This window comes from Balearica regulorum, chromosome 1 (genome assembly GCF_011004875.1).
Source record: "Balearica regulorum gibbericeps isolate bBalReg1 chromosome 1, bBalReg1.pri, whole genome shotgun sequence".
Classification (NCBI taxonomy): domain Eukaryota; kingdom Metazoa; phylum Chordata; class Aves; order Gruiformes; family Gruidae; genus Balearica; species Balearica regulorum.
The window spans coordinates 196975734-197003006 of NC_046184.1; the positions used below are offsets into that span (position 1 = coordinate 196975734).

Genomic DNA, 27273 nt, shown 5'->3' on the forward strand with positions numbered 1-27273 from the left:
TTTCTTTTTCAGCTATGTGGAACATGCTTGGAGATAAATGTACTGCTGACAGGGCAGAGGTGCCTTCAGGGTATATTTTTGTGCCTATTTACCAAGTTCCCTGGTTTCTGCATAATCAGTTTGTTACAGAACTGAAAGTATCCTTGAATAATTATCTACAGCTCTTGCTATAGCTCTTGATGGTCCGATTCATCTGGACTTTCAGCTGCCACTGGAGACATACAAGTACTGATATGATCTGTTTATCTAATTTTTGAAGGCAAGATTTGGTCTGTATGTGATAACCTGAGACTTGCTATGCAGATTAAGGACTCTTTGTATATAGATGTTTTAGATTACTTGTCTTACTGTGAAGGAATTTCAGGTTGAAGTTAGATTCAAAGCTATGAAAATGATCTGTGTGAGGCCATCTATCTCTGGGTCCTCCATATGATGTTTTTCTTGGCATGGTAGGATACCATGTTCATCAAGCAGAATCATGGTGCTATTAAATAACCAAATACTGCTGTGTAGAAGCAGTGACAGTCATTTGACATGTTTTAGGAGTGGGTTCTTGTTGTCTTGCCTTACATTTTTAGTGATATTTGGACTTGCTGTATAACAGTACTTGCCTAATATTTTATATGTTCTGGTTTTTTAAACATCATAGTGAGCTTACTCTCAGAAATGGGTTTAAATGAGCAGATGACATTGCTGGAGTTGTTTGTGCGTAATTGTGGTATCTGAGCTTATGAAATACTTTTGTAAGAGAAATGCAGATGTTGCTTGATCAACTTCTACAGACTCTTGTGGGAAAGCAGATAGTGCCCATAACATCTTTTGGTAAAATTATCCACTTGTACCACTCAAAGTTAAATTGAAGCTTCCAGGGGCTTTGTGAGAAATCTTGTCAGGAATGATTTTAAAACTGCAGGTTTTCTATATGATATCTGCAGAAATGGTTTAGAATAGTCTATTTCCTAGCTATTACACATGCATGCTCCTGTTCTCACCAGGCTCTGAGAATATTAAATTATTTTCGCACTTCTGTCAGAGGAATCTGGGATCAAATGTCTTACAAGTAGTTCAGACCGAACTTTTGTCAAAATTATACTTGTTTTATATTTGAGAAGGAATATGGGACACTACCTTTCAATCTTTCTTTGGAGGATTGCTTCAAAGTGATGAGGTCGAGTAATTGATTAGGACTTAGAAGATGAAGTTAGTGTTTATCAGTGTGAAGTGTCGTTGGAGTGCTCCCGCAGTGTGTGCTCTTATGTATCTCTTCAAATCAGCATGTGACACAGGCTGAGCTCTGCAGTAATACTGACCAACAGCTATTGATGAGCCTGATTTTTTTTTTTCCTTGATAAAACTTGATCTTACTGAAAAGAGTAAATTGAAGGTAGTCAGCTAGCATCTGATCTTCTCCCGTGATCCATTTGCTGTGTGGTTTTTTGTGTATAGGTTGAATTTGAAGTGAATCATGTACTTTGAAGTATTCAAGGCTTCCTAAACTAGGAGATGCTGGTAGTATTTTTGAAATGCAAAGTAGCAAAGTAGTCACAGTTGGAGTCTTCAGCTTTCAAAGGTTCTCTTGGCTGTAGAACTGGGGAGTGTCCTCATATTATGTTCTTCCTATAAAGCAAAGGAATGGACGGACTCTTAAAACTGGGTTTTAAAAATAGGTAATTGTCAGAGGCATGTCTGCATAGTGCTGTTTTCAGTGAGCTAAAAACCAAAACAACCTCACTGCTAATATTTCTACTTTTGGCTTTACAAGAACCTCACAGGTGAGAGTTTTTCATATGGACCTGCATTGTTTGTCTCTAAGTTTCTTTTCTAAGAGTCTAATTTCTCATCTTGGCTCTTCTGCCATAATCCCATAACTCATAGATCCCAATATTACTGCTGTTCCTTTAGGTACATTCATCTTGAGACACTTTGAAGTCCCTCATGACTCTCAGAATTTGTATGAGCACCTGATCACATGTTCCTGTTTTTCTAGTCCTTTATCCTGGCCTCTTCTAAAAGAAGCTATAGAAAAATGGTGGTTCTCACTTCAGCCAACCTGTTGTCATTCATGTTCAAATAGGTAAAAAAGGACTAGGTCTGCATTACTTGATCTAGGCATGCAGCAGCCCTCAGCTTACCTAATGCTGTATATGCTTGGCAGTTTTTCTACGGGAAAGCTGACTTAAGCAATGTGCTCCACCTGATTTACCCTGTGGTTACGCAAGAGGGTCAGATAGATAGTACACATGGTCTGAAAGATGTGGAGGCAAGAACTCCTTACAGCATTATAGCTCCAGGAAAAGGAACAAAAAAAGTATGTAGAGCCAAACACTGAATTCAGTGGCAGAACAACTTTATGCATCATGATTTTTTTTTTATTTCAGTCTCCTGGGTACCCTTCTCATATTGTCACATCCTGAATTGAATCCTCTGGATGTGAACAAGAGTTGGACCATGTGAATGAAACTGTAGGTTAACTGTTGCATGTTCTTATATCTCCTGATCTGAATGTTGCTGCAATATTTTGAAGTGAAATTCCAGGTATCTATCTATCCCCATTGTATTGCCACCTCTTGTGCAAAACCCCCAGACAGCTAGAATAGAATTAGCAACAAATCTTAATGTAATATACAACAGAAATAGGTAATTTTTTTTGAATCATGTTTGATTCATGAAGAGATGATGGAGAAGATCTGGGATCACATATCATCAACTATCTGTTTAATAAATAAATCTTTCAATAGGACTGTCTTAAATGTTTTCAGTGCTGAGCAAGCTTAAGGTTCTTTGGGAATGTGTATTGGTGTTACAGAATTGATGTATTGTATTTTAGAGGTAGCTTTGTTGTATTTCACCATTGCTAGTGAAGTAGTTCTTACATAAAGCACAGTATTTCAGGTTTCTGCATGAAGGATGTTAATATACATAAGCACTTTCTCTTGAATTCTCATCTTACTGTGGTGGTTTGTAATCTATTGGCCACTATGTGCAGGATGCTTCAAAGTGGAGTATATTAAACTGATTTGGAAATTGACTGTAAATGGGAAACTCTTTAGCTGAGAAGGGACAATCCTTGGCTGAATATTGCTTAGCAGCCCAATGAGTTTGCAGATGCTACCAACTGTGAGGCTCCTCGTGTCTATTGCAAGTTTGGATTAGGTTTTCAAATGATTTCTTCAGAGAATGGCCCAAAAGAAATGAGATGCAGTTGAAAAGGAAAGACATGAGATCGTATTATTGCACAGGAGCGCTCAACCATGTGAATGCAAGATGGGAGGCAGAAAAGGAGTAGGTGGGTCACAAACTCGATGTGAGTTAAGTGTTACACTAGGGTGAAAAAGGAAAAAGGTGGGAGTAAGTATTGCACAGCCATACAGCCTACTCTGTTCAACTCATACTGCCTCATCCATGGCACTGTGTAGCCAGGTGGTCAGACTAATGTCCATACTGTTGTCAAGTTTCATTTTTTTTTTCTTTTGGCATTGTGACACAGCTTTAAGTGTAGAAGAAATCCAAAGTAGTTCTGGAGATGCTCTTAAGAACATCCTCATTCTTGGGAAATGCAAATGCTCGTCCTAAAACTTTTGTGAGTGGAACGTGGAGGTCCATGTTACTGTTGAGATGATTGTATTAGGCCACGCATATCCTCATATTAACAACTAAATATTTCTATTTCTACTGAAGTTTTGAGTTTCTATATAATTGGCCATAAAGCATGGCTTTTGGATCAGTTTTATGTGAGCAGGTGACACAGTGCACCTAGCAAACACTGCTATGTTTGAATTTGTATTTGCTTCCACAATCTAAGAGTACACAGAAGCAGTTAAAGAATCAGCTGTTCCAAGGCAGGTCAGTTGTAGTAAGTCACAAAAGAGGGGCAGCAAAGGAACCTGACCAACAAGTCCTGCAGCTGGTCTCTTTCTGTGCACAGGAAGTCATCTTTGCTAGGCTTTGTGGCAGTGTGCTTTGCACCCTTGCTGATAACTAGGTCTTTAGAAGTTGTCTGTCTGCTTTCAGAAATTGAAGTTGTTAGCTGTCCTAGTCAAGTTTTGTGCAAAACCGGAAAGGTTGGCAAAAGTGAGTATCGTTCTGGAAATGAAGTGATGTTTCTTCCTTGATTTCAAGGTTAGCACTTCCACATGTGCCGTTTACTGTGGAAAGCGCTTCCAGTGACTCTTCTGCCCAACAAGTGTTGCTCTAAATATTTGTATCGTGTTTCGGCGGCTTTGGTTTAAACATTAGTTTGTCTTGCCTTTATGTTCATTATCCCTCTTCTCCTGTAAACTTGGTTCTGCCAGATGTCCTTATAGATCCCTCAGGTACAGCAACTAGACAGTTTGAAGTGAAAGACTTCACCAAACGTGGTAAAGCTTCTATGTTGCAATTAAGATGCAGGGCAAAATTTCCTATGAAGTTGGGCTGGCAAGTGTTGTCTTGCATGGGTTACGCAGTGAAGTCCTTGCTGAAGTCCACCCTCAAAGATTTTTCATTTAACGTAGGGGGGAGGTTGGGGTACATGGCTGGTATTTTACTTAAACCCCTTTTTTCAGCATAGTAAAAGAATTGTTACATGTGATTATTAACACTGCATGTATAGGAAAGAGACAGCAGAAGTCACAAAAAGTAAATTCTTGGATTGGTAAAATAGGTTGAGCTGGCACTTCAGTGTACTCCAGAACAACAAGTTAGCAGATTGCGTGATTTATATCATCTCACAGACTTAGTGGTTTGGAAATGAATTATAGGATGATGGAAGAAGTTAACCTGGAAAAAGCTTTAAACTGCTGTAACTAGCAGTACTTTCTAGATTTATGATAAATATAGCAACAAGTAGTATATGCAGTTGACTTAACTTACAGTTAACTAATGTGTTAGTTTAACATTTCTTATTGCAGGAGCTTGTTCTGTGAGAATCGCTTTAGCTCCTCTGAGATGGAGGAAAGGCCATGCAAGAAGTGTGCATGAAATGTAGGTGCCCAAGAAGGCCAGAACGTAAGGCTGATTTAGGCTTAACGAGCGTGTGTGTCTCAGAGGTGACAGATCCAGGGGTGAGTAGTTCTTCAGCTAAAGAGGCCTTCTGGGGTACACGATGCCACTTGCTGTTTAGTTTTCTTCCCAAGACCTTTTGCCTTGTGGGCCACATATTGCTCTATGCTTAGAATGAAACATGAGTGTAGTTGCTGTCAAACGAGGCTTCATTTCTTTCTCCTGCTGTCATCTCAGCAACTTTGAGCCTTTCCGGGGAAAGCAGGGGAGGAAGGGGAAGAGGAGATTTGGAGCTAATCATCTTACAGTAATTGTGCAGTTCTTCTGTGGGTATCAGTTTGTAAGATAAATTTGGGGAATGGCTGTTGTCTTGCTAAAGTTTTTGCAAGTCCTACTGATGTATTTTTTTTCTTGGCAAGTACCTGATAGTGTCGTTCTGTGTTGGGTACCAGATTGCCTCACACACTAACATTTTGTGCTGCAGGATGCAAATTTCCCAAGCTTTTGTGGGAGGGAATGGGCTGCACTGTGCTGCTGTTAAAAGCAAAAAAACACACACAAAAACCCAACCAAACAAAAAAAAACCCCTTAAGGTCATCTTGTATAGCCTGTGTAGTAATATTTCTAATGTTTTTATTACAGTAAGAGGAGTCAGCTCTTGTTTTCAGTGAAGTCAGCAGAGCTCATTGACTTCGAAATTGACTCTTAAGCATCATGTGAAAATTATTATTTGTTTGGTTAAACTACAAAATGATAGCCTGGGAAATCTCAGAATTTGTTTCTCAGTTTTGTTATTTAGATACAAAGTTGGGTATATGTAGTGGTTTAACCTGGCCGGCAGCTAAAACAACTGCACAGCCATTTGCTCACTCCCCCTCCTGCAGTGGGATGGGGGACACAATTGAAAAGAAAAAGGTAAAACTCATGGGTTGGATAAAGACAGTTTAATAAGACAGAAAAGAAAGAAAATAATAATGATAAAAGACTGTACAAAACAAGTGATGCAGAGTACAATTTCTCACCGCCTGGAACCGTGCTCAGGTAGTTCCTGAGCCGCATGTCTTGCAGCCAACTCCCCCAGTTACATACAGAGCATGACATCAGATGGTGTGGAATATCAGCTGTCCTGGCTTGTGTCCCCTCCCAGCTTCTTGGGCACCCCCAGCATTCTCGTTGGCAGGGCAGTATGAGAAGCTGGGAAGTCCTTGACTGCTTGGCAACAACTAAAACATCAGTGTGTTACCAACATTATTCTCATCCTAAGTCCAAAAGGCAGCACTACACCAGCTGCTAGGAAGAAAATTAACTCTATCCCTGTTGAAACCATGACAGCATAGCAGAGTGTTTTTCTGAGGCTTTAGAAAGTGAGAATATACAAACATGCTATTGAAAGGTTTGTTAAAGATCCTAAGTGCAGTCCAGAGAAAAGACCACACAAACTTTGTTTCAGGATGTTTTCATTTTCTGCCTCTCAACAAATTATACTTTGCTATGGAGATTTATAATAGTGTACTAATATTGTTACTCCATGGTCTGGATGGAAACTATACACACACAGAACCATAAAATCTGAAAGTTTATTTTAAGACAGTAATGCAAGTAAATGCTCTGTTCAAGGTTTGTACCATAACATTAACCCTTAAATGCATTTGTGCGAGTCAATTGTTGATATTTTTAGAATCAGCTCCCCCAACTGTGTCAAATGTGTAGAAGCAGAATTTAAAAAAAAAAAACGCAAAAAAACCCCCAAAAAGTACTTTCTTTAGCTTCCTCAGTTGGAGCTTTGCGGATGACTTTTTGCAATCTAACTGATCCTTTTTTAATGTTTGTGCTCTGCAACTTTGATTTACTCGGTGGTCTTGTCTGAATGGATTCTTAAGCCTTTGTGAAGCTCTAATTAAACTGTTAATGCTGCTCTGATTCAACAGAGAGCTTAAGCATGTGCACATGTCCTCTGCTGGCTAAGGAAGCGTTGTCTGTGTTTATTTGAATAGCCCACTGAATCAGGGCTACTAAACTGACAAACCTTTTCAGTTGATGCACCTTTTGACCTTTTAAATAAAACTGTATCTGCATTTTAATATTTGGTGGAAATTTATCTGATACGCTGGTACAAAAGGTCTGATTGGCAGGCACCCCTCCAGGTTTCCCCAGAGCAGCTGGACGTTCTGTGTGTATAAAGGAAATCTTGAGGGAGGAAAAAACAAGTTTATTATGGATAAATGAAGTGCTTGTAGTATTCTCCTCTATTTTTTTTAGAAACTGTGACAAACTTTCCGTTTATTCTTGATGAATACTCCGTAAAAATGACAAGGATATTCCACAGGTCTGAGTTTATCCGGATGCTTTCTCAGGATTACTATTGATTTCTGCTCCATCGTGCTTGTTGTAGCAAAGGATTGATTTATTCTTGCTTGATGAGACTCAAAGAAGAAACTTATCCCTTGATGTCAAACACAGAGCAAAAGCTAGGTATCAAAGTAGAGATTTCTACACTAGTTATCAGTAATGAGTTGCCCACGGAAGGATATAGCTCCCCATGGTTTCCAAATGTTTGTTCATCTGCTTACTTAGGAAGTCTTTACTATATACCCAGTGAGATTTGGAATTAGTTTCTTTTGCTTAATTGCACTGGCATACAGGAGCAGTAGTTTGTTTTCTTTTTTCAAACATAGAATTTGTAAGTAGTTGGAAGAAACAGAAATAATTCGGGCTTTTTTTGCAGTATGAGCTATTAGGTTGTTAGTCATGCATATGGAAGAGTATATTGAGAGCTTTACAAATTGCTTTTTAAATGAGGTGTCTGATTTGTAATCCTTGATTTATAGCTTTTTTTAGGGTATTATTAACCCTGTTACTAATTCTGTGACATCTTGTATGTAAGATGAGTAAGTTCAGTGACCAGGGCATGAATTGGATGAGGCTTATTTATGCGTAGCCATGATAATAAGCCATGCAGAAGACTAGTAATCTTATCTGGTAAGAACCATCCTCTTTAAGTCTTCCTGTTGCCGTGTGACTTTTTCTTTTGGGCAACAGATGATGGATGTTGAATAACCCTCCTGAATGTGCCCTCAGGTTCTCGTGTGCCTCTGGAGGAGGGGGTGGTGGGGGAAGGCCCTTCGCCTTCCTTTGGGTCAGGTAAGAAGCAACAGGAAACGGAGCGCGTTTCCTCTGAAGTGCCGGAAGGTTTAGACAAAGGAATGAGGGCAGGGACTGTCTCACTTGATTTCAAGTAGTCAGAAGTTTTTAATCCTGCGGGTGGATTCGGGAGAAGGAAGAGGGGTAATTCTGCATTTGAGAGCAAGAAAAAGGTTTGAGGAAGACAGAGAGGAAGCAGTAAAGAAGAAGAAATGACGCTTACTCCAGTATCTCAGGGGCAAGGGTTCTTGGGTTAGAATTCTGTTACTGGTGACATTACCTGAACTGATTCCCTTACACTATCCTTGGGATTGCTGCGAATGTTGTCACTACATAGCAGTGCTGAAGTAGAGAAAACAGGTTTCTTCCCCCAAGTCATAGCCTTGTTTTCCTTGCACCAGTCTGTAATGGTTTAAGCACAGTCATCTACTTTGTGTTAAAATTTCAGGTACAGTGTAAATAAAGCATGCTATGAAGTCATAAATCTAATCCCTCACTGCTTAACGGGGAAGCAGGGAATGACACAGTCATTCTTGTAATGAAGAAGGTGCAAAATGTAATCCGTCTCTGAAGTGGCTGAATTGTGCACTCTGTACTTAAATGTAATCTGTAAATTTGCCTCCAGTTTGGGGCTAGTTTCTTAGTGAGTCAGAGTTTGTTTTGACTACCCCATCAGTGGGTGGGGAGAGAGAATAAATTGCAAAGCAACTTCTCCCCCTCCCCTTTGTGTGAAAGTGGCCTGATTCTCCTCCCACCTGTTTGGCCCAGGAAAGCTCGGTCATTCTGACTACCTGATCCTCCTTCCCCACTCAGCAATGCTGTCTTGACTTCCATCATGTCCTCAATTTCTTCACCACCCAAAATTCATTTAATCGCCAATGTTTCTTGGGGTTTCCTCCTTACCTGCATGCTGCTCTGCATCCTGCTTTACTCTAGAGGAGAGATGACCCCTCTTCCCTTGCTAACTTTTGGATCTACTTCCCACAGTTCTTGATGGTAACTGCGGATCGAAGGCTGTCCCATAACAGATCCTGCACCTGGCTCAGGAGGTCCCTGAACTTCCAACTGGGGGGACCCAGAGGCTCTTCTGGGGGTGCTGGTATATGCTCGTTGTACTCTTGCACTCATTCCCAGCTGGTTGCTTTTGGCCTCAGACATGGTCTGGTTTGATTGAGTGTGGCTATTTTTGTATTTCATTTTACTGGCTTTATTGGTATAAAACTGATCTAATCAAACTTCAGAACTTTACGCAGCAGATGGCTGGAAGTGCTGCCACGTTTAGCAGCTTTGCAATGCATTTCAGACCTCAGCATTCTTACCGAGTTTTGTATGAGAAACATGATTCAAGGCAAGCAAAAATCTGAAGCCTCTAAGCATCATGGTACACTCAGTCTTGCTGCTCAGTGTACTGTGGTGGCTGTCTGTCTAGACAGAAATCAGATCAAGTTCACTCAGTATTATGTATGGAAAACATTTTTAAAATAAGTTATTTAGTTTGGGAAGCCCGTGTATTTTTCTGAAACAAGGTGATTCTTATTTGAGCTGGAAATAAAAAGATGAAGGCAAAAAATCCTTTACCATGACCTTATGAACATGGGCATTTAAAGATCATTGATGTAATCTTGTATAGAAATCTTTGTAAAAAAAACTTAAATAGACAGAAAGGGAACACATTTGTTGCTGGTTATTTCAGTAAAATATTATTGGAATGGTCAAAGTCTGAAGTATTTGGGATGATTCTGTTGTTACTGTGATGGAGGTGAAGTTTGGACTGGTTGTGGTTGCTGATGGCTACAGTGAAGATACCTCTAGCTAGGGTGAGTATTACTATTACTACCTCGTTAAAACTTTGCCAGCAAAATGGGAGCAGGGGGAAGTGAGAGGACCAGAGGACAGCGCTGTGTTGGGCAGAATCCGTCCCTCCTGCGGGCTGCAGTAGGAGCTGATGGCATGGAGGCTTTGGGAGGCTGGGAAACACCGAGAGGCTGTACAACACCTGAGCAGACATAATGTCACGGGCACTTGGCCTCTAGGTAGCATGAGAACTTGGCTTAGTGAGATCTTACTGAAGAGTAGTAATCAGAGGCAAAAAAAAAAAAAAAAAGAGGGGATGGGGGTAGGAGAGGTCTTGTGCCCTGAGCCAGAAGCACTGCCTGTGGGTCTTCGTCCTGGAGAGTGCAGAGCAGTTCTTGGGCTCTGGTGATTTGACATTCTGAATTGACTTACCTCGGCTTCCCTGAGCACTGTAGTAGTGCCCACCCCATTGGCTGTTCTGGGTGTCCGTGGCAAGGTGTTGGGGGCTGCAGGGGCCTCGGTGAGGAGAGGCCAGGGTTCCCCTATGCCATACTCAGCCACCTCCACAGGGCACAGCTGAGCCCCTCAGCCAAGATTGTGGCACTTCTGTGAAAGCATGGTTAAGAAAGGATAAAGTGCTGCACAGATGGTGAGGGGTGAAGAGAAAAAAGTGAGAAACAGCCCTGCAAGAACCCTTGTCAGAGGAGTTTCCCATCATTTTATTCACAGAAAAAAACCCACCTTGGTATGACATTTCTGTTCTTTAGGATGCACAGAAACAGCTTCAGAAAGCTTAGCTAAGAGATTAAACTGTAGTATTGAGAAGCTCTTTGCATTGTTTTTTCCCATCTCTTCCCTTCATGGACAGATGCTGGAGTGATCACTGAAGGAAGTATTGTAGGAATGTGAACTTGTTTCCTGCTATTTTCATAATGCAGTATGGAACTGGAGCTTTTTGGCTCAGATGTCTTAGATGTGAAAGAGATGCAACTTTAAATCCTTCTCTTGCCATCTTCCTAAGGGGGTTCATGTATGCAGGTTTCTCTATGTGTCTTTGATAGTTTGCTCAAGCATATGCGAAAACCCCACCTCCTGTTCTTGGTTGAATGTAGAGAGAGAAATCCAGACTCCACATCACTGCTGGCCTTTGAGGTCATCTGTTCCTCACGACCAGTAGGCGTATAGTCCAAAATAACTACTTTAGCTACCTCAAGGGTTTTTTAACGTTTGTCTGTTAAATTAGAGGTGCAAATAGGAAATGCAGCACTTGTCAACAGTTTGTGGCTTTGCCATCCTCTGGAGAAGTCTGGATCTGTAAAATGATGAATGAGTTGCAATGAGGCATAAATATCACACTTTTTCATTTCTGACAGAGAGTTATAATTCTGTTCTAGAGGTTTTTTCTTGTTATACGAAGAAAAAAAACCAACATAGTTTGCTTAGACCAGCACATGCAGATCAGAAATATCAATAAGCAGAAGCATGCGTAACACCTGATTTAGCACAGTTACTCAAAGTTGCAGTTAAGATGAGGAGTGCATTTTCTCTTTTTTTTTTTTTTTGGCTGGTTTGAGTGGAGAGAATGCTAGACAGGGAACTGGGTGAGGATTTGCTAAAACAGAAACCAGTTATTTTTGTGTATGCCACTGATACTGTTTCTTTCTAACAAAGGGGAAAAACTGAACAATTATATAATCCAGCAGTTAGTGATCATTTGTCACCTAAACGCAGTGTTTGATTTTGAAGTCTTTGCTTTTCATGTTCTGCCATCCGATGTCAAGACCTTCTCTGTCAAAGTGTGTGTATGCTTGAAATCATGAGCAATTTCGTGAACCATTTAGCAGTGGTTAACTCAGCTGGAACTGATGGTTAAACTAACCTGCATGGGAATGGAACAGACTGCTTTAAGCATGAATTTCACTGCGGTAGGAAGGCTGAAATATTTGGGGTGACAGTGAAACATGAACACTTGATTTTTATTTTTTCCCAGCAGCAGCTGTCAGTGAAAATATTTTTAGGGTAGGAAATACTGTTTGAATAAACAGTAATACTTTGGTGTCAAAAGTCATGAAAGGCATTAGGTTATACCTGCCCTACAGTTGGAGAGAATCTATCACAACTACTATGGTCACGTGCGTCACGTGGGGGTGTATAGTGGAGATGCCAGGTGGAAACAAGGCATGTGTTCCTAGGCAAGGTGATGCAGCTTTTGCTGATTTGTGACCCGAATTAATGTCTGCATGAGGTCCTGTTGAAACACTAACTCGTGCCAGTACTAGTTCGGGTGCATGTATACTGTGCTCTGTTGCACAGTCCAGAGATGCCTTGCTGTAGTCTGGATGCGCTTTTCTGATGTTAGGAAGAAACATGATTTCTTTCTTTTTATTCTTCAGGCAACAAGAGCCTCTCTGACTCAACATTGTACCAGTTTGGGGGAGTCGCTGGGCAAGGAAAATGATATTGCTCTGATTATCGATGGCCACACACTCAAGTATGCCCTTTCATTTGAAGTCAGGCAGAGCTTTCTGGACTTGGCACTCTCCTGTAAAGCGGTCATTTGTTGCAGGTAAGAAATTCTGGGACTTCTTCTGGTAATAAAATGGGTGTGACACCTGTGAAATTTTACTTAGTATGTTAACTTTCCTGTAATGATTACAGTGCTTACAGGAAATACAGAAGTAGGGGAAATAGTGTGATATTCAAAAGGAGGTAAGCTGCAGTGGTGAACCACTTGATAATATAATTGATTTCTGTGGAACTATTACAAAGCAAGGCTGTGTTGGGAGGAGTAAAGGAGGACTGTAGAGAGGTATTCCTCTTATGCCACAGACAAGTCTGTGAAAGTGTTCATAAGGCTGATGGACAAGCCAACAAAGCTTAAGATTTCAGTTCTTCCTGCTCTACAGGGTGCAGTAGAGCTTGTACAACTTCAAGGTGAGCATTCGATCAGCAGCATGTTCCCTCCTGGTGGTAGGACTGTGTGCGTATGGATGTGTGTTTGTGCTTATTGCTATTCGGGGAGAACTGTGACCTAGAAGGGATTGTTGGTTTAGGTAGACAGGAAGTTTTTTCTGCATTATAGAAGCAAGACCTGCTCTGTGGGGAACAACTATATGAAGATCTTGTACTACTGTTTTGCAGTCTTATTATATAAAGTGCGCGCTAGCATACAACTATTGCCTGTCAAAAGCAATTGCAGTCCATGCACCTGAGGCAGATGAACCCATTGGCTTTTTCCATCTCTGACTAGTTTCTTTCCAAGTGCTGGGATTCTTGCACTGGTGTACTGCAGGGTGCAGTACTGGGGCTAGCACTAGTGCTGTTCAGTGTCTTCATTAATGACCTGACGATCAGATGAAGTATACCCTCAGCAAGTTCACAGACAATACAAAACTGGGAGGAGTGGCTGATACACCAGATGGTTGTGCTGCCATTCTGAGGGACCTTGACGGGCTGAAGAATGGAGCACAGAGAAATCTCATGAATCTTAAGAAGGGGAAATGCAAAGTCCTGTAGCTGGGGAGTTATAGCCCTGTGTACCAGTAAACGCTGGGGGTTGCCAGGCTAGAAAGCAGCTTTGTCCAGAAGGACCTTGAGGTCCTGGTGGACAAGCTGGCCATGAGCCAGCAATGCACTCTACCAGCAAAAAAAAAAAAAATAGCCGACAGCATCCTGGGTGGCTATATGAAGAGCATTGCCAGTAGGTCAAGGAAGGTGATCCTTCTTCTGCACTGTGTACTTCTGTACTGGTGAGGTCACATCTGGAGTGCTGTGTCCAGTTCTGGGATCCTCAATATAAGATACAAACAGGTTTAATGGAGAGAGTCCAGTGCAGGGCCACGCAGGTGATTAAGGGACTAGAGCATCTTTCATATGAGGAGAGGCTAAGAGAGCTGGGACTCTTCAGCCTGGAGAAGAGAAGGCTCAGAGGGGTTCTTATCAATTTGTATAAATATGTAATAGGAGTGAATGAAATTCAGGAAGCTGGGCTCTTCTCTGTAGTGCACAGTGACAGGACAAGATGCAACAGATAAATTAAAACATGTGAATGTCCGTCTGACCACAAAAGCCCCCACTATTTTCACTGTGAGGATGGTGGGTTTCCCAGAGAGGTAGTGGGGTCTCTGTTCTGAAGAGACATGGAAAACCCAGCTGGAGGACATGGTGCTGGACAACCTGCTTTAGCTGACCCTGCTTTAGCCAGGGGGGTTGGACTAGTTCATTTCCAGCAGTCTCTTCCAACCTTGGTGATTCTAGGACTCTGTGACTGTTTTTCCAGCCAGCGCTCTTTGTCCTTCTCTCAAATCCTGTTCTAAATGATTGTCAATGGCAATGACCTTCTTAAATCAGTTCTTTAATAGCAATTTTTTTTGCTGCTGCTGCTTTTTATTTTTATTTGGAGGGAGTAGAGGGGAGAGAGCATGAGGTGTTAGAGGAGGGGTCTCACTTCTGCAGGTGTTTTGATGGGAGTGAACAAGAGTGTTTTACAAGAGGGAGCTCACACAATTGCAGCAATTTTCTCTTGGATGCGACAGGCCCAGATGGAGGTGTTAGGAAGAAGGTCAGCCTTTTCTTCTTTGTCCAAAGTTACCTTGGGTTTGGAGAGTACCAAGTGCCCAGGAAGGGAAAACTGAGCCTATGTTGTAGACTTATGCTGTTGTATTTGTGGGGAAGTTAACAAACATTGAGCAAATAGGAAGCGCTTGCTTTCATACTCTCTCACGATGCTTTGGTAGAGAACCTTCCAAGGCAGTTTGTTAGTTTATTTCTTAAAGTTTTGACAAGCTAGGTCAAATACCTATATAGCTGAAACAAATGATAAATTGCAAATTACTAAAATTATGCTACATTAATATAGGTAATTAACTGAAGATAATGAATGATCCTGATTTGCAGAGATGTGTAATACTGGACACTTCCTCTCTTGTTGTTTCATGACCAAGCCAAGAGCAGTTTTAATTATTAGGGAATTAGCAAATTGAGGAACAATGCGGAAAAAATACTGTAAAGTATAAATCAAAGGGGAAAAGATGATGTCATTTCATAGGCTTAAAAAGAGGAATAAAAATAACTGAGTTTTAAATCCCCAGGGAAAAAGAGGAATGCCTTTTATAGCCTTAAAGGCTTTGCAGGAACCTTCCATTTACTTGCCAGGTGCTTGATACTGAAGAAAGAAAACCTTTTTTTTTTCTACTTAAACTTCACAGGAAAAAGTTTTAAAATGTAATTGGTATAGCAAGAGGAAATCTCAAATTAAATAGAGTTAGTCTTCAAACAAAAATGTTAATTGGGAGGGGGATCTGGGTCTTTAAACTTAGTGGTATGATGTTTAACCACTCTAGGAGGAGTTGTTTCATTCTCAACATAGCATAAATTCATGGGACTTAATATTTCATAAATTTACTACAACATTTTCATCTTCTCTGGGGAGTTTCAGCTGCATTTGCCATTCAAAGATTATTTTCTTTTAAATATACTTAAGATACACTGTATATTAATTTGCTGGGCTTCAGGCATCAACTGTAGTTGAACTTGATTCTCAGGGGTAATCTCTTAAAATGAAACTGTAGTAAACCTGGCCCCATTTTGCATTAAGAGGGAGAGATGGTATCTTCTGATGGGGTTAAGTCTTCCAGTGTTACAGGCCACTGGCACAGTGGAGGAAAATATATCCCTTGGGAGATTTGGTGAAGCTTGCAAAATGAAATAAAAATCTTTAAGAAAAAGCCTTGTTAGTTAAAAAGTTTTTCCAGAGACTGACAGATCTTATTATCTTTCCTCACACTGACTGGGATGTCAGTATGTCAGGAGCAAGCAAAACTTACTTTTCAGTGGAAGTAAATGTTGTTTGGAAGGCAGTTGAACTCATGACTTCATTTATGAGATCTGAGCTGTCGATTGCCTGTCTCTGGTTTTCAAATGTTCCTTTAAAGGATCTGTTTTTATTGATGTTTTGTGCGAGCAGCAAAATGTTAAGGCTTAGGTAGAAATGAGATTATTTTATTTCATAACAAAAGGGACTTTTATCATTCATCTAATGTTTATACTTCTTAAAAAGCTAGTTTGTACAGCAGATCACTGTATTTGGCTTTGAATATAAAAGTAGCAGAGAAATACATAACTTGCGTGTTACAGCAGCATATTTAATTCTCTACTGAAGAGCCTGCATTGAATTGAAATATTTGTAATTGAAATACTTTTTTAAGACTCTGCTTTGGGCACAGTTTTTTTGTTGTTGAATAGAACTTTTCTGCAGGTGACAGTGACTCTGCCTTTGTATGCATTTAATCCCATAATAACAAGATCTGCATCAGGAAGAAGCAATTCATCGGCATTTTATAGATTAAATCATTCTAAGCAGTTCATAAGTACTTCACTACTTAGAAATAATTGTTGGAACAGAAGTAGTTCTTCCTTTAATTTCTCTGTCAGATGTAAGCGGAATGAAGCAAGCATCTCCAGAGAGATGTGTGCCATGAGGCAGGGACCACATCCCTCATTAGACTGCCTCAGTGTGTCTTTTTGCTCTTCTGCTTATATTACTGGCTGCTTCTGCAATACTGCTTGGGGTGATGGTGCTGGGTGTCTGAGCTGGTGTGGGGTGAGGACATGAGCCCACAAACATTGCTCTGAGAACAGACACTAAATGTTCTGAAATGAACCTACCACTTTGACTAGACAGTGTCTGTTTGGGTATTGAAAGGGAAGGGATTTAATGATCTGAAAGTAGAAGGTGAGAGAGGGGAAGGAAAAAAGCAGCCTGTGAAGAATACCTGTTGCTAATTTAGTGTCACTTTGTCAGCTAGGTAATGAGAAGAGAGATGAGGAGACAAGAGAAAAGTTGTCTTGGCACTCTGAGCTGTAAGGCTGTAGCTTGGATGCCGCTGGTCTTCCATCATCATTTGGAGATGTTAATAATATAGCTCACAAAATGAACATCTGGAATACCTCTTAACTATTTATGCCCCTAAGTCTCGTATTGTTGCTGGTGTTAGTATTTGACAAAGTGATCATTCTGTGCTGTAGTTCAGAATGTATTTTTTAAATCAAAAAAGCGTCTTGTTGGTTTTCATTAGAAAAGATCCCCATTCTCGTGACAGAAAATTGCAGCACAATTCTGATTAAGAGTATGCAAACCAATTCTAACATTAATTGGTCCCAAAGAAAATTATGGATGTGTTACAGCTTCCTGCATGTACATCTTATGTTTTCTCTCATCTGTCACTTACTAAATTATCAATGCTTATTCTCTTGTTCTATTTCTGATGACTCATGACAGCAGTATTCATCTCAGGACTTTGAAAACCATGAGGGAAGAACCATTCTGGCAGCTTTAATGTTTGTAGATAATTGAAGTGAGAGGAAGGTTTGGGGTTGCAGCATGATGTAGTGCTCCCTGCACTCCTGAATAACGAATACTCACAGATGCCTAGAAATGATTGCCTAAACTGTCCAGTGTGTATGTAGGTATGTGTAAAGCAATCTTGGGACTTTTTCTTGTGATTATTTTTCTTAAAAGCTTATTGGCTACTTTGCAAGAGTTAAGTAAACTTGCAAAATACTGCCAATTCTGTGTTGGAAAGGCAAACTTGAAGAGAAGGTTCGTCTTATAATAATTATCTTGCCCTTTGAGTGACAGAGTGAGTTTCTGCTGAATGTTGTGGCTTCTGTTCTCATTAATCAGTGTCCTGAGCTGTGACAGTTTCTGAGCCTCACTGTCATAGTTTAAATCATTCAAAGACATAGCTAGTGTTTAAAAGGGAAAAAATACTGTTTGTTCCAGTCACTTACCAACTGAGAACCCAAAAAAGCAAAGACTTGACTCTAATCCTAAATGCATTAACGTTTCTCCAAAATGTTGCTGTATCAATTAGATGCATAAACCATCCCGGACTCAGGGTAGTCCTCTCATAAGGAGATACATGTTTATCAAGTCAGAAACATCTGTGAATCACTCACTTTCCTAGGATTATTTTTGTTTATACTAAAAAACAGTACTTAAAGATACTGTTTTGACTGGTGGTGTTCGGTTTTTAAATGACACAGGTGAAGTGTGTTTCACTCTTTCCCTTGGGTAACTATTCAATTGCCTGCCAGCCTGAATTTAAATGACTCCTGCTAGATGATCAAACATTTCTTTTGGTGAATTTCATCCCATTATTGTGACCATGACTATACTTAGAATTAATTTCCCATTCTTGTTGTGTATTTGATAAGGAAACAATTTAAAGTAATAAGTTGAACCACTGTTCCAATTTCCATTGTTATTTGGCAAAATGTTTGCTTTTTTGGTGTTACTAATGAAAAATATTTAAGTAAATTTGTATTATGCTTTTGGAACTTGTATGCTTTGGTTCAGATCAGGTACCTGTTTTAGTGTTGGGTTTGTTTTTATACTGGATTGACCAATTGAGTGATTTCTCATGCCTGTAACTGTGATTATGAATGAAAAATTTGTTTCTGAAATACTCTACTATATTCACCTGAACTTCCTACTACTAGCAAATTCACTTACCAGCATGTATTTGGAAAAAGTTGGAGGAAAGGCATAAATACAGCTAAAAGCAACTGACATTTTTATTTTCCTTTGGAAACAATTTTGTAGGAAAAATACTGTATGTCCCGATTAAAAACTTTACAAGTTTATCCTTCAAGTACTGTTTACCCTAGCTGTTAATTTCTTACCTTTTTGCATTATAAGTCTAGTATTTAGGTGACCAAAATCTTAGTATTTCACTTGATGCATTTCATAAAATGCAAGTGAAATTTCTGTCTTGAGCAATGGTGTGATAACTCTTGCAAACAGTTGGAAATGGTATCGGTATCAGTTTCTTCACTGTACCACAGTACCTTCTCCAAATTGCTCCCAGACTTTTCGGTTTCTGCGCGGGAGCAGCCAGCGATGCTATGTTTAGTGCTGCACTTCCCAAATTGGAAAATAAACATTCCATAGATACTGCACATGAGAAAACACTATGCTGCTGGAACGTACGCTATTTTAGAAGAAAGATAAAACTGTGGTTTGGAATACCTTCTGTTCCACGAGAAATTCATAGTACTGGTGTATTTTTCTTTCCGCAAGTGTTAGTGTGTTAACCCCTATATTCTGGCCAAGTTCCAACTTGAACAATTACTTTCTTCTCACTGAAATTCCCCCTGCCTTCTCTATTGAATATAATATTCTTCACTTCCTACACAAAGCTCCTGCGAGGGTGTCTGTGAATGCTAAAGGTTGCCAGGTTATAACCCAGAGGTACTACGGCAAGGTCCTGCTTCTGAAACCTGGCTCTAACTATCGGTGAGCCTTGGTTCTAGCCTTCTGGTTTGTAAAAATAACTTTGGAAGCATAAATGTTATCACCACTGTCTTTAAACAAAATGTGTAGGGTTTTTGGGGGGTTATTTGGTGGTGGGGTTTTTTTATTTATTTATTTTTACAGTTGGGAGATGATGCGTATTGACCCTGGTCTTACCCAAGTCCCCCCAGTTTGCCAGCGCAGTTGTAAATTAACTTTCTAACTTAACCATCAGCACGATGTTTGAGCTCTTTCAAGACGGCTTGTGTTGCATATGTAACGTGTGGTCTCTGACAGGGTGTACAAAACTCTTAATTGGTGTATATACTTCTATATCTGGTAAGAACAATTTCTTGGTATGATGAAGCGTAACTGCAGCTAACTGTCCTGTCTCACCCGAAGCTTCCCCCAAACCAAGTTTGTGTCAACACTCTGGTTCTCCATTAGACCTCAGTAATGCAGAATTTTTGCTGTTCAGGCATTCTGGTACAATTAGACTCTTGACATAGCCCTCTTATTTCTTAGTGCTTCTTGCTTGTTGCACCAAATACCCCTTTCCTGAGTTCCTGGAACAGTATGTTGCCTGCCAGGTAGTGACTGAATGTTTCCTCTGAAGGAATTCCCTGCTGGTCCATCAGGCTGGATGGAGGCCAAGGGTCTGGTGCCTTTCTGCAGTCTTGCAACTGGTTTGTAAAGGCTTCCGACTGCATAGAAAAGATCTTTAATTCCTTGCTCACCAAGTTGCAACTACAAGGAAATGTTTTTCCTTTTCTGTGTTCTTCTAGTAGTTTGGAGAATGTTAAGAGGGAAAAGGTAACTCTCCTCATCTTGATCGTTGCTTACGATTCTGAATTTCCTTGTCTGAATACTGAGTAGTTATAAAAGATCTCGGAACTTTTCCTAGGAGGAGAGGATTTGAGGATACTCGTTGCTTTTATTGAAATACTTATTTTTGTCTTCCAAATGTGATATTGGAGTTTCACTAATAGTGAGATGCATGAATGTACAGAAGACGAGGGCCTGTAAAGAATATGTGGTGCTGCACTACATTCAGAAGCAAGACACTCAAAACAACTGTGATAGCACTCCTTTCATAAGATCCAGCAAAGTCTTGTGTTCTGTCCCACAGGACCAGCTTAAATATTGTATTTTCCATTGTTAAAAGTACTGGATATAAAATTACAGAGGCAGGAACAGTCTGTTCTGCAAGCTGCTTAGTACTGCAGGGAATTAACTTAATGGGAACTCTGGGCTTTAGTGCACCATACTAATATCCAGGACACTGAACTGGTAAAATGGCTCTGGTTGAAGTTTCCAAAAGTGCTTAGTGTTGGTGGAAGCTGACTAGTGTGTGACCAAGTTCAGTAGGAGCATAGCTGAATCCATGCTAGATACTTGGGAAAATCTGACCTCGCACTGAACAGAATGGCTATGCTTAAAGTTATTTCTCTGCTGTTTGTATCTCTGAAGTCATGGTAATTAAAAACAAAACTATGCTTGAGGGAAATGTGGTAAACCTGATTTGATTCAACAGGCCAGAATGGGAAACAAACTCTTCGGCTACAATAAGAAGCAAACTCATGTGTGCAGTGAGGTGAAGAGGCACTGGCTCCAGTGGGCTATGCGTTTTTGTTTTTTTTTTTGGGCACGCTTACGTGCCTGAAATGTGGCAAGATGTATAGATTTGCCTTTTCTTTAACAGAGTAAATCCCACCATATTCTGCAGGGCAATCAAGGCTGCCCAACTGGAAGTGATTTAGCAAAATAGCCATCCCTAGGTGATGGTGTGATAGCTTTTGGAGGATTTAGACTTTCCATTGCACAGTTGCCCACAGAGAGCAGAAATAATTCTTTGCAAGATCTCCTATGTATTGCAGTCTGCTATATGCTAACAGTCCTGAGTATGTGGTGCTCACCTGCTTATGCAGAGCAATACTAAACTCATCCTTCAAAAAAGAAAAATCTTCTGCTCTGTGCCAGTAATTTTCCTTATTACTTCTAAGAAAAGGTAAGCTAACAAATGTGTGAGGAATACCTGGACTTAGAAAGATACACTAAAACTTTAGGAAAACCACATTTTCTGCTGTAGTTGAACTACCACTCAGCTTACAAGAAGTCAATGTTCTGAACAACACCAGCAGGGTTAAAATGGTAAAAACTCAAATTCTGCATTCACTTTCAGGCTTTTCTTGTGCTTTCTCTGAAAAATCAAGTGTAGATATCTCCACCCTATTCTGGGAAGGCTGCTTTGATATTTCTTTTTGGCATCTATGTTGCCTTAAGTTTTCTTGTACTCTTTTAAACTTGCTTCTCCCATAGTGTCATAGATACAGTGATAGGCATTGAAAATTATAATCTTGTTTTAATCTTGCTCCTTCATATCCTCCTTCTCTTGCTGTTTTCAATGTCATGGCACACACTTAGACTTTAAATTGCTCCATCTCACAGTTCTTCTGTCACATATCTCACTTTATAAAATATGTTGTCTTTGTGCATTTCTGGTATTGTTTTATTTATGCCCTTTTGTGTACAACACACAGAATCTCAAGTTCCCATAGGGAGCTCTTAGATCAGAGCTGCTAAACCTGTGTAGGAGGTTACCTGTGGTTATTTGCCTACATGCGATCTTGAAAGAGCTATTACTTGTGGGCCCTAGTAAGGAAGAACCAAAAAGTCTTAAAAACAAACAAAAAAGAACTTGAGACGTGTGTTAGGGTCTCAAAATGAAGACAGTCTACTAACTGGATGAAGGTGGGATGAAGACATCTGTTTGAGAACTCAAATGCTTATCATCTTCCTGCAGAACAGCACCTTGTTCTTCAGAAGCACGTGGTAACAGGTTGCTGGCTGAAGAACTGATCATCCTGGGCGGAGAGGCAGGATTTGGCAGCCTCTGTGGGGGCTGGAAGGGCAGAAGAACTTCTCTGCGGTTCAAGAAAGGCTGTTCTGGTGTGTATTCAGAACCATTTGCTGTAGTTTGCTTCTCTGTATTTCTCTCTTAGCTTTAGTGTGTCATCCCATGAAGTGTTAAGCCCAGAACCGTCTGTACTGGGAAGGTGGAGGGTCATTTTGCATGTGGTATATTCAGTGTCAAAGTCAGTGCTGAGCATCTCCAAAACTTCCTACCTCTAAAAGCTTTCTACCTCTACCTTCCTCATCCTGCAAATGAGGTACTTCTCTGTGCCTTGGTACTGGGCTGTATGAACAGATCATCCAAATCCAGTTTGAGTTGTGTGATGGGTCTCTTGGAACTGTGCGTCAGTCATTTTGTCCAGCAGATGAAATGACTCTGAACATTGCCTTAAGGGGTATGAGTGTGTCCAAGGCTGAACTGTGGTGATCCTAGAGGTCTTTTCCAACCTTAAAGATTCTATGACATTGAGGTCACTGACCAAACACTAGATGAGTGCGTGTCTTGGCTCTGAGGGATGTTTGTGTAACCTTTGTGTGGTGTTCTCCTATCTCCCAACAGGTATCCTTAAAACTGACAAAAGTAGCAACTAGGTCATAAAATCATCAGAGTTGGTGTGGACATGTTTAGTTACAAGATTTGGCTAATTTTTTATAAATAGAAAGCATCTGTACTATTGGATTTTCTGTTATTCGGATCAGGTCTTTATAGACTGTTGAATACTGGTTGGTATAGCAGGAGCCAGAACGTGACTAAGAGTTGGGGACAACCTCCAGAGCAACAAGCAGCTGCTTGATCATTTTGCTCCTTTGCAAGATGTTGTTTGTAGCTGCATTACTGTTGGTTAAGAAGTTCCAATTGCAACTCAGAAGGAAAAAGGAAAAAAAAAAATATCAGATGACACTTGTAAGCAGTTCCCTTCAAGGTATCTGACCCCATTGCTGTTAACGCCTGGTGCTTGGGAGTGTCTGTGCGCTGGTGCTGGGTGGCAAACTTTGCTTTATTTTTTCAATACAACTGGGTTTGGGAGTCTAAGGAAGCAATGTGTGCAAGCTTTCTCCCTCATTGTTTCTGATGTCTGTTTCTTTTGATAACCAACTTGTGTGGGCTGGAAATCTAAGCTGTTCAGGGATATTTTGTTAGGGTAGGCTTTTAAAGGCAATATAGAACTAAGTTTTATCCTGCCCAAGTGTAAGAATCTAATGAATGTTTTTACTTTAATTGCTGAGCTCAGGAGTTCTTAGCATGTTCATGGGATTTGTTGATTTTGTCTGGCTAATTGAATAGGTGAAGTAGTGAAGATTTAAGAAAAAGTGGCTCCATAGCCCACTTCATGCTTGTTTACAACAACAGAGCTGTTCTGGGAGACTGTGCTGCTGTACCTGGTCAGCTAGAACACTGTTCAACTGTTCTGGCCATGTCTATGTCTAATGATGGACTTGGGGTGATACCTAGTGAACTTGCTGTCCTTTAATTGTCTGTTACTGCCACTAACATTTTTGCATTTTGGTAAGTCAAAGATACAGTGAAGTGACTTCAAACTACTGAATAGCTGTTCTGAAAACTGTGCACTGCTTTCGTGAAAGGTTCAGTACCTCATTGTGTGGCAGTGCTTCGAAACTTAGAGTTTTCCTTTTCCCTGTGACAAGGTGACTATTATTCGTGTTTTGAACTTTAGTTTTTAGAGTTTTAAAATATCAAGTACCTTCACATTTAGAGAGTAAATATTGCATGGCTATTTTTAAAACAGATGACTATGCACAGTTCTCTGGTTAAGAACCTGGCACGTATATGTAAGTATGTGCAAGGTTCATGCAGGTCGTATGGACAAGAAGCTGCTGATCTTTTTCTTTCTTTCTGTGACCACTTAATGTTGTTTTGAAATGCTGTGGCTAGCCTGGAGATCAATACAGACAGGACATAGGCATCTTGTTTGGGCTGGCACGCTTCTGAAAAGCAGGGCATGTCCCAGTGAAGCTGGTGGACCCAGTGACTGCTCTCCAGTGCACTGCTGTGACGGTGGGTGTGCTGTGGTCTTGGAGGTCCTGGGCTGTGAGAAACTGTATGCATTAAGAAGTTGAATCCTATCTCTGCGTTTCTCTGCACAGTTTCTAATGTTTAACCAGTCGTTTTGAGGAAGCATATAAATCTTTAGTGTTACGGATTCTGGTCAGCCCTCATGATATTCCCTGCAGAGAAGAGACTGCTTAATTCATCCCTTGGCTGGGGGAAGAACTGGCTTCAAGTGCTCTGTGTGCTCCTTGGGCGTCAGTGCCTACTGTCACTTATAAGGTCTTTGCCTGGGCTTTTAAAGCACTTAACGTGATGTCCTGATGGGATTGGAGAGTGTAAACTACCTCTGTCAGAGCTGATAATCTAATTTAAAGGGTGGGTGGGGGAGGTGGAGGACACTTTTGTAAACAACAGCCAGTTGTTGAGGTCTCCTTAAGCATAACACAGTAGTTGTAGCATTCCCGAAGCAAGCACTGCACCTGGTTTCAATTTAAAATGGAAAAGTAAAAAGCTGCTTAAGCAGTTACTCAGTTTTTATAAACCTGTTCTGTGTAATTATTGCTAGTATCTTTGAATTATTTGTTTTGCTCATCCAAATGACTAATGTTTTATATGATGAGGACAAAATGTGTTCAGTACCAAATCTGTGGTGTGGTTAGTGGGGTCCCTGCCTGTCTCAACGGTCTGAAGTGAAGACCTGAGGATCAAAGGAAACCTAGCACTTGACCATTCTCTCCTCTTCAACCACCACCTCCAAATTGTTAGTTTGAAACAAATATGTCTACTTCAAATTGCAAGTACTAAATGAATTCGCATTAAACTGGAAAGTAACCAGATGCAAAAGAAATTGAGTCTGATTTACATTATCAAAGTAAGGAAATGTAGAATTAAAGTTTAAACTCTATTCACAACACACCATCGTACCACATGCTACAAAGCTTTGGAGATCCTTGCAATACTCAGGAAGAGAGTTGTGACTAAGGGATGCAGTTGTAGTTTTATTTTTTCTGGTTTTAGTTTCTTTTGTCTCCTGTTTATGGTATGATCTCCAGAGGTCCCTTTGAACCCCTACTATTCTGTGTGTTCTAGAAAATAGCAGTTGGTGGGGGTAGGGAGAGGATCGTATAGAAATGTTGGAGTCCGGAAAACAGATGGCAACAGCTTCTTTAGAGCTTTTGTGGCTTATTATATGAATAAGCATTTAGGGATCTTTTAAAAGCATGTATCCTGGACCCGATGCCATATCCTTAGTCCTGAGAGCTCGATATTAATGTTTTGATACAGTTGGGATCTATTACAGTATATAAAAAGCTCCAGTGATTTGGCGCTCTGTTTTAATGTGTATTTGTGCCTATTATCAACGGTTGGCTCCTGGTGTGCGGCTCATGGCTGTGCTGAAAGGGGAAGAAGCATTCCAGGAGCTCTGGGTTTCACAGGCGTCTCTTGGGGTGAAGCCAGTGCTTGGTCTCTGCAGTCCCTTGCTTAAAGGAAGAGTCATGTGAAGTACCACAGCTGGTACAAGGGTCTGGCTTGTTGCTCTTTCAGTGGTTGGCAGCTTAGAAGAGGCCTGTTTTTAAAGTATGTGAAGCACAGCAATGTTTTCTGTACCTTGACATGCAGGGATCAGATGAAGTTGATGTGTGAAGGTCAGGAAGAGGCTGAGCCTTTCCTCTTGGTCCTAGGTGTCCTGTGGTGTGAAGGAGGCAGGTCTGTCATTTCAGCATGTGCTCTACAGCAGTGCGGGTTTTCCTGGGCGCTCTTGTAGAGGGAGTTTCAGAGAGTGTGGAGAACTTTGCTGAAAAATATAAGTTGCTGGGGTCACAGCGGGGAGCTTTGAGAGTGGAGAATGCAAGGGAGAAAGAGATTCCTTCAGCCTACCTGGGAGATTTGTTTTGCTCATGTTTTATACTTTTTCAAGTAGATTCAATTAATGTACAACACCTTATTCCGCTTTGCCTGTGGCTGTGTGTTTAAGAAACAAGAGCACCTTTATTGTGGGATTCTGTCATGGGTTCTCCAAATTTACACTGATGCTTTAAGGTGTGCAGCCCTCTTATACAAACACTTGACTATTCTCATCCCATTTTTTTTATTGATTGCTTGTTACTTTGGTTGTATTTGTAACTGTTACACCTTCAATGTGTATGCCAAAATTTCTCAGGGTAGAGGATTGTGATGGAGTCATACAGACCATCACTGGCTATCCTGTAGAAAACCTGATACATGATACTGCTTTCTTATAACAGTGCTGTAGTAATAATTTTAAAGATGTAACAAACACATTTTTCGCAGTCATAGCCTCCTCTTCTTCTCTGACTCTCCTCTGGTACAACTGTTTGCATTCCCCTTTTCCCCGTACACCCTCCCACCTTCTTCACATTGTGTCTTCAGTTCATTTTTGGATGCTGGTCTTGCATACCAACCTGACAGGCTGATCTGTTATGTTGTTGCCAATTTGCTGTGTCTAGGGGAAAATTGATTTATTTTTTTCTTTACTGGGTATGTGCTGCAGAAATCAATATTTTACGAGATGGTAAGAGCAGGAACAGTGGCGGCAGCAGCAATTTAGCTGCAGTTGCAGCCAACAAGCCCGGTGTGCCTGCTCAGTATTCGCAGTCCAAGTCCAGAATGGGAGGATTGGAAAGAATTTTGTTTTTGGCCTGAGAACAAGAAAAGGATTAAAACACCAGTAAACATACTTTGAGTTTTCTTTTTGAGAAAAAGAAGGAACTGAGTACAGAATGGAGTGCAGTATGGTGGTTTATGTAGTGATGACTGAAGATCATAAAAAGACTTTCTTCTATTGTCAGTCCTAATTGGCGGCTGGCACTGATTAGCAAGAGGAAAGAAGTCCAGGGAAGCAAAGACAAATGGGGAATTTTATTGAATGGAAAGCTGCTGAACAAAAGAGGACTTCTGTTCCTGCACATTCTAGTGGTTTTAAAGAAATGAGCTTTTCTGACCATTAGTTTCTTAGCATTCTAACTTGGATAGCATTGTACAGAGATCAGGTTTTTAGTTAACTTGTTTAGTTAAGCTCTTGGATGCCTTGATCCGTTCTGATATCCACGTGTGAACCCAGGGTTTGCCTACAAACAGTTAATATTTCTTTAAGCAGGTGAGAATTAAGAAGGCGGGG

The 27273-nt window shown here is 40.5% G+C and overlaps 1 protein-coding gene across 5 annotated transcripts in view; it reads left to right on the top strand.

Annotated features, from left to right (window-relative positions):
• Window positions 1-27273, top strand: part of ATP8A2 (ATPase phospholipid transporting 8A2) — a 340357-nt gene that overhangs the window by 127049 nt on the left and 186035 nt on the right. For all 5 annotated transcript variants that reach the window (XM_075742143.1, XM_075742141.1, XM_075742144.1 and 2 more), the window contains one exon: window positions 12309-12481. In XM_075742143.1, coding sequence (XP_075598258.1) covers window positions 12309-12481 — 173 coding nt within the window. The remainder of the gene's footprint in view (window positions 1-12308; window positions 12482-27273) is intronic.